Genomic DNA, 15,146 nt, shown 5'->3' with positions numbered 1-15,146 from the left:
GGGTGTGGTCATCGCCATAATTCCCGCTCTCAGCCTGAGCATCATCACCCAATAAACGGCAAGCATCTGTCTGGTGGTTTATAAGAACGTTCAGTGTGAATGACGTAAAAGTTTCACCAAATGGCACTAATGCATCAGCACAATGTTTATTAGTGTTCACTAGTTATCATACTTGGATGAAGTTTTCTGGCATGTTAACTTGCTATATTAAACTTTATTGTCTTGCATATTAAATTATAGTTTAATATGCCAGACTAATTCTGCTTATGCAATCAAAACATGTATAACAGCTACTGTTCATCATAAAGTTTGTCCGCAGGGAACTCTGCCCACATTTTCAGAGCTCGGTGTGAATGTCCTGCGTGTTTGTATTTACTCACAGTTACTCTGGTATGTCTCTACCATAACCCAATGTCCTCTTTACTGAAACAGAACGCAGCCAAAGAGTCAATATTGTAAGTTTAGTTTCGCTGTCTAACAGAAAAAGTGCCACAGCCTGAAGTTAGAGCCTCTGTGCTGGCCTTTTCATAACACTGCATGGTTGGAAATAAATCCACATAGTTAATGGACCATGGTCCATTAGTAATTCCCTGTACATAAACATGAAACTTCTGAGTGTTTGCATTACGGCTAGTAAGTTTAAACCTGGATTTTTCCTAGTTTCTTTAGGGCTTCTTCTAAATCAGGGCTGTTAATTTAATGTGATTAACCAGTGTTCAGATTTTTGTACTAGAAATGTATGCAAATTAGCGCATATTTCATTAAATAATGCCTCATTTGCATATTTAAACATAACATTTTACAAAACTTGTAATACAAAAAATGTTTGCAATTATCAATGTAATCAATCAACTGGGTAAGTTAGGTGGTAATTAGTAGTTAATTTTTTTACCCTATTCACCTGCAGTGTCTCGCCTTAAAAACATGTGATAAAAATTAACACAATTATTATTTCCCTCTGTTTATTCAGTGCTTTTTTATGAAATTTTTGCTTTTCACTGCAAATATTGGCATATGCGATTTAAAAAGCACATAATGTCCTTAAATTTACCATTTATATCTGTGGACAGAGTCAACAACCAATTTGACCGATGCTGGTTTGCACAGCAGTTCATAATCTGGTGGTCTGTCTGATGTAGACGTATCAGACAGGAAACTGACAATTGGTACCTCTGTGTTACACGGCTCATAGAAAAACTGAAATAAATCTCAAGGCAGTGTATTAGCTGTGCCAAAATTGTTGTGTGGTTGGATTCCCTTCGGGTTTGGCCAAATTGCATTTGAAAATTTCTCTAGCTAAGGCCAAAGGATCTTATGTCAGTCGTACATGTTTTCCAATGTTTGTTAATCCCCCAGGGGACACCGAGGGGTGAAAATGAAATCAGCGTTCCAGGTTAAAGCAAATAATCAGCCTCCCTCAATGGAAATCCAGGGCAGATTGATGTCATTTGTTTCTAAGGGCTAATTGTGCCCAATCAAGCCTCGATGCCAATGAAGTGGATCAAATGATTGACAAGTTCTGCTCAGTGTTGACTTTGGACCAAAGGCAGGTCGTTAGATCATGAGTTTAAGCTCAGGGAGGAAATAACATGTTGGCCGTGTCAGCGGGCCAGGTGAGTGCATGGCCTCTGAAGTGCAGAAGAAGAATGTGATGTCAAAGGAAGCATTTTAAGGTAAGAGAACATGCATGTCAAGTTCTAGAATGTTTCATTTCCGTTTTGTGAAAGCATAAGGAGACCGAATAAATGATCGCTTATGCACAGTGACCAAACTTGAAAATATTTTTTGTCATTTTCTCTGGAAAATAATTACAATATTTGGCCCTGGCGGCATGATGGCATATGTTTTCACAGCTTTGAGAAGCACTCAAATAACAGAGGTGAAAATAACATTAGGTAATCCTCTAGAGTGCCTGTTTTGTATTCAGGCCTCCTCAACCCAAAATGGAGCTCCATTCTTTTTTCTTCATCTTTTACTTAAGGTAGTTCAGTAGTAAAGTTAGATTTAGCTACACCTATTTGATGGTAAAACTCACATCAGCAAATTTTAATATTCAGCTTTTGACTCTAAAGACGATCAACGCTTTGATGAGGACCAAGCTTTTTTTTCCCCGCTCTGTAAACCAACAACCGTTAATACCCACAGCGGGGACAAGGTGTTGAGAGAGCGGTGGCTAATGTTGAGTGATGGTGAGGCGGTGACATTGTATCTAACTTCCAGAGCCCCGTGTCGGTGTCTGCCACCTCATGGCACCACTTTAACCCCCAGAATTCCTTGCATTCCTCCAGTCGCGGACCACAAGCTTCACTGTGGCCCATTTAAGATGACTGACATTTTTTTTTTGCTACCATTAAGCACCACCAGGCAATTGACCCCCTGACCCTCTACAAGCGACCTGTTGGAGCGGCTTTCAAGTGTATACTTAAATCTTCATGGGAATGGCCTCCCTGATCCAGGATCAGGTCCCCTTGAGCAATCAACACCTAGAGGTTAGTTGGGTGAGCCTGAACCTTGTGGTCAGTCTAGCATGCTAAATAGTTTCTGTCTTTGCTATGGCTGTGTGCATGTGCATGCATGACTGTGTGCATCTCTGTAGATATTGTGTAATGTGCTTGCCTTTCAAGTTCATTTTTGACCATTATGATCATTTTGGAAGTGTTTTTATGTTGTGTAGGAATGATGCTGATTGGCTGACACCAATGTCATTTAATGCAGTATTTAACCAACAATAATATGGCATTGAAGAAAATGTTTGAGGTGTATATTATTGTTTTATAGGGCTGTTTTAAGTGTAAGAAATTATCTTGCTGGTTTGTCACCTTTCCCTGTGTGAGACAAGATCTAGTTACATTGGAAAAATACACAATTTTAGCGTTTTCTTTTTTTAATTGTCTGAATTTTTATCAGTTCAGTAACTTAGAAAATATCCTGCCTGTTTTTTGGCAGTATTTCTGGCTTAAATTTCACTCCAAAATGAAAATTTTGTCGTAATGTCATTCCAAGTATGATTTTCTATTTTTTTGTAGTACTTAGGTAGAGAAATTATGTATACTATTCACTTTTCCATGCAGTTACAATAAGTAAATGGATACTGAGTCAGTGAGATGAACTGTTTGATTCGTGAAGGAATCATTTAACAGATTCATTGAAACTGACTGACTCAGTTTCATAAATTAGTCATAGCTGCTCATCTCATGAATGCGCCAAGTCAATTTCATTGCATAACGACTTGCTTAAGTCCTTTCTTTACATAAAGGCGTCAGAAGACTTGGAATATAGTGCAAAAGTCGTTTGTACCACCGTTTAAAGATTTTAAAGTGCTTTTTTTGTCATTTTGATGCTTGGTAGCCTCATCTCATATTTGCTTTCAGAATATTATCATATTTTCCTTTTTGGGTGAACTAATTAGTTGACCCATATTGAATATTTGACACTGATATGCATTGTGATGGAAAGGGCTGCTAACGTGAAGAAGTTACAGAAGCTGCATTCCGTACAGTTGGTGGGCTCTCCGTAATTTTCTTTAGTTACCTAGTAACATGTAACTGAAGTAACTATAAATAAATGTTTCCCAGAGTTCTCCGGGGTAAGGAATGTTCTAGCTCAAACTGGATTCTTAAATAAAACACTATTTTAGTCACACAATCAGTATGTGATCTAAAACAGAGGGTGGTACTGAATGTAAAATATCCCACAAGTTCCATACTTCTAGCGTTATCTGTTTAAAATTAGATTATTTTCTTTCCTCAGATGTTTTTTCCAAGATTTCTAACTTCAAGATGTTAAAGTATTTTTTATCATGTCCTTTGTACACTTCCTTACTAATGTCCTTCTGGAGGCAGTTGGCGAGCTGTAATTGGAAGCATGTTTTTCATGTGTTCTTAACCTATCAAGATTGTTGCTGAGATTGTTGAAATCTGCTCTTTATATTTTTTATCAGTGTATTTTTGTAGATAAGATGGCCAGAGATTCCCAGCCAGTATCAGAGAAGGCTGCTACCCATTAAGTTGATAAGTAACATATGATTCATATTACTTAAGAGGCTTTATTGTATGATGGGGTTTCTCTTGAGAAAAAAATCAACATGCGTTAGAAATTTAGGACCCTAAAAAAATCTTGATTTTCCACACCTGGAATTAAGAAAGTACCTGACAAAGCAGGTTTTACAGAAGAATTAGCCTGCCGTTATGTGGGCATGAGTGTGTCTGTGTATGTATGTGTACATATGGATCTTTGTGCGTGTAGGTAAATCGAACTTTTTAAAACCCCTCCCCCTATTTAATTCAATGCAAAAACACTTCCTTTTCCACCCTGTTCATGTCATAACACATTTCCTTTTCCTCCTGGATTCAGCCACTAGACTGGCCCAGCAGAACGGGACAGGTTTTGGGTTTCCTCCAGAGGACTGAGGGTTTCACAATCAATGAACACTTTGCTGATTTTTATTGACCGTAAAGTTCCGCTTTACTTTCGCGGCATGTAATTCATGCTAACATCTTGAAGGTTTGTATGGTGATCAAAGGATATTATAATAGTGCCCACAGATGCTAATATAGCTTTTAGAGACTTTTTTTATAGCATTAAAAAAAAAAATTTCCCTTTGGTATGCAAGAAAATAATTCTTGGGTGACATGGTTATGTTTGGAATAGTATACTAGCATACTACTATTAATATTTAGCAATATATAATACCATTCAAAAGTGTTCAAAATGTTTTTGAAAGAATGTCAGTTATTCTTACATTTTCAGCAGCCATTACTCCAGTCTTCAGTGTCACATGTTCCTTCATAAATTGTTCCAATATGCTGATTTGGTGCTCTGGAAAAATATAATTGTCATGACGTTTATGATGATGCAGTTGTGCTGCACAATATATTCACGACTTTTTCATAAAAAATGTAAAACAACAGCATTTATTTGTAATACTTTTGTAATGTTTTTATATAAATTTGCTGAATAAAAGTATTAATTTCTTTAAAAAATCTGAAAGCAAATAAAAATACACAGTATGCAACATTGTACACTGTGTGAGGCACTGTATCCCACAATGCAATGTGTTCGACCCTTCAATTTTAAGTCTTGGTTCATTGACATTTCTACACAAATTTGAATTACAATGCTACATTACAATTATATATTATTTCCAAGACTACAATTGTGCATGACTCAATCATTCCTAACATTTTTATGCAAGATATTTAAAAAAAAAAACAGGCAGTATTCCATTCTGAACAGAGCCAGTGACTCACTAGTCCTCATGTTTATTGTTGGACTCTGCGCAACTCATTAGAGGTCAGCTTTTTAGAAAGAAGTAACATTTGGTTTGCAGAATATGGATTTGATCAAATCCTAAGGGAAAACCACTTGCTTTGACCTGTATTATAAATATTGTTAAGAGTTCATAGAGTCTGAACTGTCGAGTATATACTAAGAGTTGCCATTAAAAGGCTGCACAACTACGCTCACCAGCCATGACATCACAGAAAGGCCTTATACCGTTTGATAAAAGGACTTTGAGTTGGTTAACCCGCTGTTTTACTTGCGATTGGGCCTTGTTGTGACAAGGTGAAGGACGTTTAGGGATAGACAATCTGTAGGTCATTACTGCCAAATGAAAGCCTGTGATCTTTGTATAAAACTCTTCTGCTAATGGGTAACCCCGTGTCCAGTGTCATTTCCTTTTGATGTGCAAATGCCGCAATGATCTGGGAGCCGATCTCTCTCCAAACGTCCTCGACAGGCACTTTTAATTAAGGCAGAGAGAAAGCCTCACTGTAGACTCCCCTCATCTGTTTCACATTTTCTCCACCGAACCACTGTAAAGGAACACTGCAGCCCCTGTCATATCAGCTCTGCTTCTAATGTGTAAAAGAAGTCCAGAGGTCTGATTATCATTCAGTCAAAACACATGAGCCGGGGTCAGACCTGTCTAGCGTTGACTCCGAGTCGTCCACTAAGTAGCCTAATCCATGTATAACTAAACCCAGTATGCGAAGCGCCGCGGTAGCATCAACCAAAGCCATATGGTCCTGAGCGCTACCTATTTCAAACATCTGCACATCTCCACATCGTTTTATCCCTGTATAGATGGTGCAGAGCTGTTGGGTCGGTGGTGACCTGCAGAACTTCACTGAGAACCTTTTTTTTTTTTTCTTGCTTTGTGGAGATTATGAAGGTCAGCTAGAAGTTTGGTCAGCAGAAGTGCTGATTTGTTCCTCAGAGGACTTTAGTTCAAAGCTAAGTATGTGCGCACCTTCACACCATCACACCTTTTTACACAAGCGCAATAATGACTTTGCATGTCCCGCAAAAAAGCTAACAATGCAGTAACAAGTAAAACAGTGATATCGTGAGATATTATTACAATTTAAAAGAATGGTTTTCTATGGAAGCCTGTTTCTGCCATGGGAATAAATAAATAAATATATCAATAAATAAAGGCAATTGTGAGTTTTTTTTTCTTGCAGTTGAAATTGTATATCATAGTTTGTATTATAGACTTCTGAGTCTGTATCTTGCAGTTCTGGTATTTTTTTTGAGAAAAATTCGCACTTACCTTTTTCATTTTTTTTTAGCTTGTGGCAGAAACAAGCTTCCATAATTTTACATTTTAATACATTTTAAACTTTTCATTTATTGCTGTGATTTTCAGCAGCCATTACTCCAGTCTTCAGTGTCACATGATCCTTCAGAAATCATTCTAATATGTTGATTTAGTGCTCAAGAAACATTTCTGATTATTATCAATGCTAAAAACAGTTGTGCTGCTTAATATGTTTTTTGGAAACATTTGTAGGCCATCTTGCACTATATTACACCTGCTTAAAATGAAATTATATTTTTACGTTAGAGCAATAAAGTCTTTGTATGTCCCATAATAAGTTATTCAGAATAATGTTATTCAGTGACATTGTGATCAAGTGTTACAGGATCATCCGACAGTCTACTAACTTATCTGATGAATGTGCGTTGGGTTAACCGAGCTAATCCTTCACCAGTCGTTTGTGTACAGAGGCTAAGTAGAGCAGATTAACCTGTAGCCTTCCATTCTTTTAGTGTTGCCCGAGCATCTAAACTCAGCGTTCCACTTTCCTTTCTGATGTTGACTTTACAAATGTCTTTTCTCAGCTTTCCATCCGTCGAGCTGACTTGTAGGTCGCTAGCATTTGACTCTTTGACAGAAGATGGCATCTCTTCAAACACACAAGACAAAGGACTGAATCAGTGCAAACAGTCTTGACAAACACAGCAGTCACAGTATCTGTGTCACTGGTTAAGTCAGGCTAATCAATGACACTATTAGCTGATATGACACAATCCGATTTTTAGCTTTGAATCATACATGAAATCTCTGGCACACTTTAATTTTTCTGTTTCTATGCATTGTTAAAAGCTAATTTAGAAAATGTAGAGAACTTTTATTGTTGAAAGTCACTTGCTTTGTTAAAGCTGAGAAAGTAGTTTATCCATAAATGCTTTTTCTCCCCTACCAAACGTATTGTTAACCAGCTCCAAAATGAACAGTTACACATATTCAACAAATAAAAACAAAAACAACACCACCAGTGTTTGATTTAGATTCTGTCACTATGTTAATAATGCATGTTTCCGTGTTTGTGCAAACACACAAACATATGTAGAACTAAATGCATTGATACCTTCAGTTACTAATGAGATTGAACTGGAAGAACAATATGGGTTTGAAGCAACATGAGGATGAGTAAAGAATGCCAGTGTTCATTTTGGGGTGAACTATCCCTTTACGACTGTACTAAAAAATGCTGATTAATGAATGGCAGCATGTGAGTTGATAACATTCACTGCTTCCATCACTGAATCACAGCATTCGGTCCGTCCACAGATGTCCTTTAGAGACACACGACATTCCAGTCCATTGTTGTCCAGCAGCTGTGTGTCTTATATCTTCATGTGTTTTACGGGCGAGCGAGGACTGACAATGTGTCAGAGACAGAGAACTGGTGTAATAGCATCACACTCATTCCTTTCCCTTGTTCTGCAGCATTGATTGCTTCCTCTCTCTTTACTGGATGTGTTAAACGCTCACAGTGGCGAGAGACAAAAGGATGCTTGACCTTTGACCGCGGGGTAAAAGCAAGCCTAATCTTAAGTTAGCATCCATGGTTTTTGTAATTGTGTTTTCCCAGACAGAGAATGAATGCAACTTTGGTACCGGGGTCAGAGCCGTTCAACTGTTTCTCAGTTTACCAATAGGTGTGTGTGTGTGTGTGTGTGTGTGTACATGTTCCTCTCTATTCACGCAGACACACAGGCCACCCAGGGAAGGTTGTGCTGAGTGTCTGTTGACCCCGTTTTCACCTTTGCTAAACACTGCAATTATCTCCCTTCAGCTCTTTACAGGGAAGGTACACAGATTACTTGGATCTTTGGATCTCGGGTTGGCATAAATGAAAGCAGGGTGCCGGATATTTCTCTGGAGTAGACCCAGTTTTGAATTACTCTGTCCCGTCCCACTTGTCAGTTAGTGTTCTGTGTAACTCAGACCAGTACTGGTGTAGAAAGATGAGAATTGGGAGCTGCACTCCTGTTAATAATCTACCACTTGCAGCATTTTTGCATGGTGTATACTGGATCTTTACCTTTAGCTTGTGACATAGTACTTTTCAAAAGTACACCATTTGTATTCCCATAATATGCACCTTTATGGAGTAGATAAGATTCAAATGTTTCTCTTAAAATGTATGGCTCCAGTTGACAAGCTGTTGTGCTCTTTAAAGGTATACATTTTTGACAGTATACATTAATGGTATTAATGCTAAAATCAGCTTTCAAGGCTCAAGACTAATGCACTGTGAATATACTGCATATATAACATGATTTTATTAATATTAATTTATGCCTTTATTGGGGATATTATTCATGCTTTTATTGGGGTGCACTATTATTCAAAAGTTTGGGGTCTGTATGATATTTTTTTATGTTTTGGAGGAAACAAATCACCAAGGCTGAATTTATTTGATCAAAAATACAAAAATTAATACTGAGCAATATTACACTTAAAATAACTGTTCTCTGTTTTAATATATTTTAAAATGTAATTTATTCCTGTGATGGCAAAGCTGAATTTTCAGCATCATTACTCCAGTCTTCAGTGTCACATGATCCTTCAGAAACCATTCTAATATACTGAAAACATTTCTTAGTCCAAGGGAGCGATGATCCAGTCGTCCCAACCCAGTTCCCTGAAATTCACATGCAAGGGTTTTTTGCTGCACCTAGATTTGGACTTTTTGCCGTGCCTCTTGCCATGGCGGCTGGGTAAAGTGGTCCGTCTTCTCCGTCGGGACTTCGAGTGAGGTCCTTTCTCCTTCCCAAGACTATCCAAACCCCACAGCTTTATCTTCTCCCTTTTTTCATAGAAAAGGCTCTGTCTCTTTTTTGACCTTGTGAAAACAACCAATATGGCTTTCTTTAGTTGCGGACGGCCATGTCTGTGAAATCCAAGATATTGCAAGTCGATTTCCCTCTCAGGATTATCTAGCGTCGCCTTGAGCTCCAAACAGAAGCGCGTCCCGTGGGAGTGGCTCTGGCGTTCCTTAAAAACCTCCCATACGTCAAAAACCTCCCATTTTGGTTTATGTGCATCCTCCAGATCCAAGGTTTTGGAATCAAGGACAGTGTGCGACTGGCAGGAGAGCAGCTGTATCTCCACTGGGCCCATCTCAGACGCTCGGAAGCTTCCGGAGATCTTTGTGTATATCCTCAGTTCGGCACCCAAGAGCTCCACGTTTTCAGAAAGAGTCGATACGTCGAATAAGTATTTCTGCCTCCACAGTGGGGAGTTCAAAAGGTCATCTGGAACAAAGAGCACAAATGTTTTAGTGGACAGTGGCTGTACAGTATTTACAAAATCAGTTTACAGAGGCATAGAGAGAGAAAACATGTGAATGCCGAAGAAGAAGAACATTTCAATCAACGAAGATGGAAATTTCTTTCTTTCCTTCTTGATTGATTGCTTTTTTGTTTTGTTTTCATGTTATAGATTAAAAAGATACAATACAATTTAAAAAAGTAATATTCATGGCAATATATACGTATATATATATATATATACTCCTTTTTTTTTTTGGCCAAAACATTCATTATAGACGGTTTCTCTCAATGCATCTGTAATATAATTATTTTGCAACAAATTGAGAATAAAGTGTCTCGTACTGAAATTTGTTCACTCTTTTTTATGAAAAGGTAGAATGTAAAAATAAAGTTTGGATCATTTGTCAAAAGTTGTTTTGATAGCCTATTCTTATTTATTATTTAAGGATAGTGGATTCTTGTTTATTATTTAATAATATTTAATTAGGATTATATGACAAACAGTAATCCACCCATTCATTCCTTTTTTTCGTACTTTGTCTAATAAGAAACAGTATTTTTCCTTCTTCTCAAACGCTCCTGTAGTAGCTACAGTAATTATTCTGACACTCGTTGAAAAGGGAAACTCGGAGCAAAAATCATTTATAACGAATTTTAAACCTGATATTATATAAGAAAAAAATAACTAACCTTGACCCTCGTCCACAAAACTCGTTATGGTGTTTGCTGCTTTTGACGAGCGGAAAAAACTCGCGTTCAGTCCCAGTTTCTCAGCCGCGGAAAAGGTCTTGTAGATGGAGATCATGTAATCATGAGGTTCAGTTGCATCCTTGATCGCCCGCTGTGACTTTACGTCTCCTGATAACGGTGATGCTGACAATGTACTTTTGCCGTATTTGGCTCTTCTGTGGCCATCAGCAGGAACAGTCTTGGACACTTTCGTGCCTTTGGATGCGGTTGGAAACAGAGGATTTATTGAGTGAACACAAAGAAAATGCAAAAGTAACGTAAAAGTCAAAAATACCCCCGAGACTCCATAAGAACACATCTTGTAAATGCACAAGAAAAAAAGGACCTGCTTGGGAAAAACACAGACACATCACATGTGTGTGTGGAGGAGCGCAGACTGAGCAGCTCCTCTGAAGAACTGCCTCCTTAAGTAGGCCTACGGTCATGACATTATTAGCTCAACTCAATCCAAACAACAAGACTTAAAGACCTACCCAGCTTTCAGATGATGCTACTGTCCTCCATGTCGGAATCATTTTTGATATGCGCGATTAACAGTAGAACATTTATAAGTTTTGTATATGTTTTATATTATATTGGTTTATTTAGCTGTAAGGTTTTATTAGAACCAAGGTACCACATAGCGTTTAAAATACGGATGTAACTGCTATGTAGAATACGAAACAATCGTTAAAAAAAAGAAAAGTGACAAACATTTTCAAGTTTATATAAATAATTATATAAATAATTTCTTTATTTTAAGCTCATCATGAATGTGAACGACACTGTTTTTTCCCCCAAAGTTCGGCAGGTGTAAGTGTGAGGATTGAGCGCTGTGGACTTTATCTCCCTCTAGTGGTCCTCTTCCTTTCTTTCTTTCTTTCTTACTTTCTTTCTTTCTTTCTATTACATTACAGTTTTTGCCTATTGCGTGAACACTATAGACACATGCTTAGACCAAAGTAACAAAACTTGAAGCTTTTGTTACTATACCTTAAACAAAACACAGTGTAACCATACAGAGTGACATTTTGACAAAGGATTGTTAGGTTTTGATAGCAGAGTTTCAATTCGACATAGATGTGAATGGTTTATTTCCCAGTGTTGTGTCTTGTGTGCTTGTGTGTAAAGTTTTGACACAATGAGCCGAAGTTTTGCAAAAAGTGTTCAAGCAATAGGCAAAAACTGTAACAAAGAAAGCATCCTCCAATTGTTGAATAATACATATAAACTGTTTTAATGATAAATGAGAGACGTCGTGTTAATAAAACAAAGAAATAGGCCTATTAATTTTAGAAAAAAATATTATTTGTCTTTGGATACATAAAATATTATGAAATTATAGGCCTTTTTTTCCCCAAAAAATATTTAAAATGTCATTTCCACGCCAGAAGGCTAATTTGAGATGTGGTCAGAATTAAATGCATATTCATGTGTTTTTTTTTTTTGTTTTTTGTTTTTTGTTTTTAAGGACTGAATTGTCCTGTTGTGCATGTCGTATATACGCTTTGGATATTGTCTGTAGACATTTAAAATCACCATGAAATCAAAACTGACAATTGTTTTTTTATGGAACATCGCAGTGTTTATTATACCTCATATAATCTGTGCATATATATTTTTTTTTAATTCATGTGCTCTCATAATCTGATCCAATCAATTCTCTCTCTACTGTCACTTGAATATACAGTATGTTAGAGTAGGGAAGAAAAGACAATTGTGCCTTTCATTCCATGCTGACTTGTGCTATATAGTATATAGAAAAACAAACTATGCAAGAACTTGAAATTGTATTAAGCATATAAGAAAGCATATAAATATATAATATTGAAAGTAAAAGGAATAGATTTAAATATTTAATTTTGTTAAAAGTTGTTTTTGTTCTACAGTTATTATGAGCGAATGTGCTCAGAATTTATAGTTGTGGCTTACAGATCATGATCATATGGAAAAACAATAGTAGTTTATAGACAAAGACAAATCATTAGAAGACAATGTAATATATTTATAAGAGTGTACTGTGTGTTGTGATTATTTAGGGTCTCATGAGCAGGAGTAGACCACTCAGCAGCATGAGCAGATACACAGACTGTGACAAGACAGCTGGACTGGAGTCAAAGATGCTGGGGTTGTCATCATCCTCCGTGGTGACGACCACAGAAGACGGCGTTGTAGCTGCTCTGAGTGTGAAAGATCTGGACTCAGCCTTCCATTCATTCAGAGAAAAGGCCAACTTCAAGTTCTCACCTGTGAAAGAGGTACAAGGAGAAAAATTACTGTAATAACAACTGACAGCAACCCCCCCAAAAAAACTGAATTTGTGTAACAAAGGCAACCCACCACTTGTAAAGATGGCTAAATCAGTGTAATTGGCCCAGCAGCCACTGAATGGGATGGTGGTGTTTCCTTGAAGTCCCTCTGCCGGATTTCCATTAGTATCTTTGAGCACAGCTGACATGGTTAGAGTCGTCACACCCACAGACACGCAGTCACCCTGAAAACAGATGCACAAAGATGCTCTTTCTGTTCGATACCAGGTGCAGTTTTCTAGTAATTGCCTGAAAACTACAGTTTCAGGTATTCTTAATGAAATCAGGAAGTGTCTGTCTCACCGCTGTGTCCACAGCCATGATGCTGGGCTGCACACTGAGGGGCCCGGGGGCCAATCCCGCCACAGGCTGGACCACCACCACCAGGGACGATACCGTCTTGACCGTCTCCACCTGCTGGTCCTCACGGGTCACTTCCTGAGTTGCCAACTAACAGAGAGAGACCGTTAAAATGAGGAAAAGCCAGTAAGCCACATTACTTAAATTAATACAAAGGGGTTATATATATGTGTGTATATAACACACATACACACACACACATACAGTCAAACCAAAATTTATTCAGACACCTTCAACATTTCTCACATTATCACAGTTTATTCGCTATAGTTTAGAAAATGGTAATAAAATAAAATATGAACTCAGAGTTAAACTCTGTCAGAACACAGTCAGATAACTTAAGTTGAAAGCTGTCAGCTGTTAAATTTAAGTAAACAATTAGATAATACCAATTCAGGTCACCCAATTACCAAGCAATGCTTAATTTTGTTCAGTCTGTGGTGTAAAAAGGTCGCATTAGCAATTACAGAAAAAACACTTAAGCAAAACATGAGGTCAAAGTGTCTGAATAAATTTTGGTCCCAAATTTTTTATCAATTTTACTTGTAGTCCACTTTATGAAGAATTTTTGTGTATAATGTGTCACAGTTTACTTTATTTTGGTATCCTCACTTACATAAATGAACTATAGTGTCCTGCACCCTCAAGTAAAAAAATATCAAAAATTATATCTGGTGTCTGAATCATTTTTGGTTTGACTGTATATATGCGTGTTATTTTCTTTGAAAAAAAGCAAAAATGGTGATATATATATATATATATACACACACACACTACCTCACTCATTTTTGTTTGATTAGTTGAAAATAACCCAGAATATTCCTTTTATTATCAACTTTCTAAACGGTGCTTGATATATACATACACTACCTCACTCATTTTTGTTTGGTTAGTTGAAAATAACCCATAATATTCCTTTTAATATCAACTTTCTAAACGGTGCTTGATATCATAAAATATGAAATAAAATCTTACATCATTCCAGGATGGGTCACTGGAAGAAGGAGGAGGAGGGATGACGCCCAGGGACGACACATTGAAGCCGATGGACTGACTCAGATTGCCGGAGACAGCAGCGCGGCCCAGATCATCAGCAATGTTCTTCAGGACCTCAAACTGTTGGTCTTCTTCTGCAGATGGTATAGAAATATACAATTTCAGACATTGTATTGTGACTAAACACTGTATTTATCATTTATTTTTAACACACTATAGATGCCGGGTCTAACCAGTGCTGTTGCTGGTGGAATTCTGGACAGGAGGCTCCCTGATCTCCACCTCCACTGTCAGTCCTGTTGAGCGCCGCCTTCTTGCATTAGTTCCCTCACGGACGATTTTGGTGATTCGAATCTTGTTTGGGGGTATTTTCAGGAATGCAGCCAGATTGTTGACCAGATTTTCCCCGAAGAACTCCTCCTCAGTCATGGCCGGGAGGTTGAAGGCCAGGAACAGAACTGGAGAGGTGCGGATTTGGACCGGCTCTGAGCCACGAAGAAGTATGTTCATCATTTTGTAGTCTTGGTCAAAAAAGTTGGAGCCATGACTGGAGTTGAAACCTGGAACATATTGACCTGAGGAGCATAGAGAGGATTTAAAATAGGTTTTGGTCTTCTAGCCTGCAGGGGGAGCTGTTTAACATGAATAATCACGCTGTACTCTACCTGTAGAAGTTGGCTCACGCAGCGTGTAGTCCGTTTTGTCTGTATTCCACTGAGCATTTGTTGGACCAATCAAATTATTGTTAACATACACATCCAGCCGCTGAGGGTTTGAGTAAAATATAGCCACCCTGACAGCCTGAGGACAACAGAAGATTAGTGTAGAATACAGTGTTTTAGTATACTGAATAAATTCAATAAAGTGTCTATTGTAATATTGTATAATCTAAAAAAAAAA

General features: G+C 37.7%; 2 protein-coding genes across 2 annotated transcripts in view; both read right to left on the bottom strand.

Annotated features, from left to right (window-relative positions):
• Positions 1-9,178: 9,178 nt before the first annotated feature.
• Positions 9,179-10,900, bottom strand: LOC107748763 (growth/differentiation factor 6-B-like). The gene is made up of 2 exons (XM_016563702.1): positions 10,543-10,900; positions 9,179-9,834 (listed from the first exon to the last, which is right to left on the bottom strand). The coding sequence occupies exons 1-2, from the start codon at positions 10,898-10,900 to the stop codon at positions 9,179-9,181; spliced, it is 1,014 nt and encodes a 337-aa protein (XP_016419188.1).
• A 1,594-nt stretch (positions 10,901-12,494) lies between these two features.
• Positions 12,495-15,146, bottom strand: part of LOC107748704 (fibrocystin-L-like) — a 47,592-nt gene continuing 44,940 nt past the window's right edge. The window contains exons 72-77 of the mRNA XM_016563647.1: positions 14,912-15,047; positions 14,480-14,821; positions 14,226-14,380; positions 13,194-13,340; positions 12,922-13,075; positions 12,495-12,828 (exon numbers count right to left, since the gene is read on the bottom strand). Coding sequence (XP_016419133.1) covers positions 12,617-12,828; positions 12,922-13,075; positions 13,194-13,340; positions 14,226-14,380; positions 14,480-14,821; positions 14,912-15,047 — 1,146 coding nt within the window. The 3' untranslated portion in view covers positions 12,495-12,616. The remainder of the gene's footprint in view (positions 12,829-12,921; positions 13,076-13,193; positions 13,341-14,225; positions 14,381-14,479; positions 14,822-14,911; positions 15,048-15,146) is intronic.

This window comes from Sinocyclocheilus rhinocerous, unplaced genomic scaffold, assembly GCF_001515625.1.
Source record: "Sinocyclocheilus rhinocerous isolate Xijiao unplaced genomic scaffold, SAMN03320098_v1.1 scaffold499, whole genome shotgun sequence".
In the NCBI taxonomy this organism is placed as follows: domain Eukaryota; kingdom Metazoa; phylum Chordata; class Actinopteri; order Cypriniformes; family Cyprinidae; genus Sinocyclocheilus; species Sinocyclocheilus rhinocerous.
This window is presented reverse-complemented; position numbering and strand designations above follow the sequence as displayed.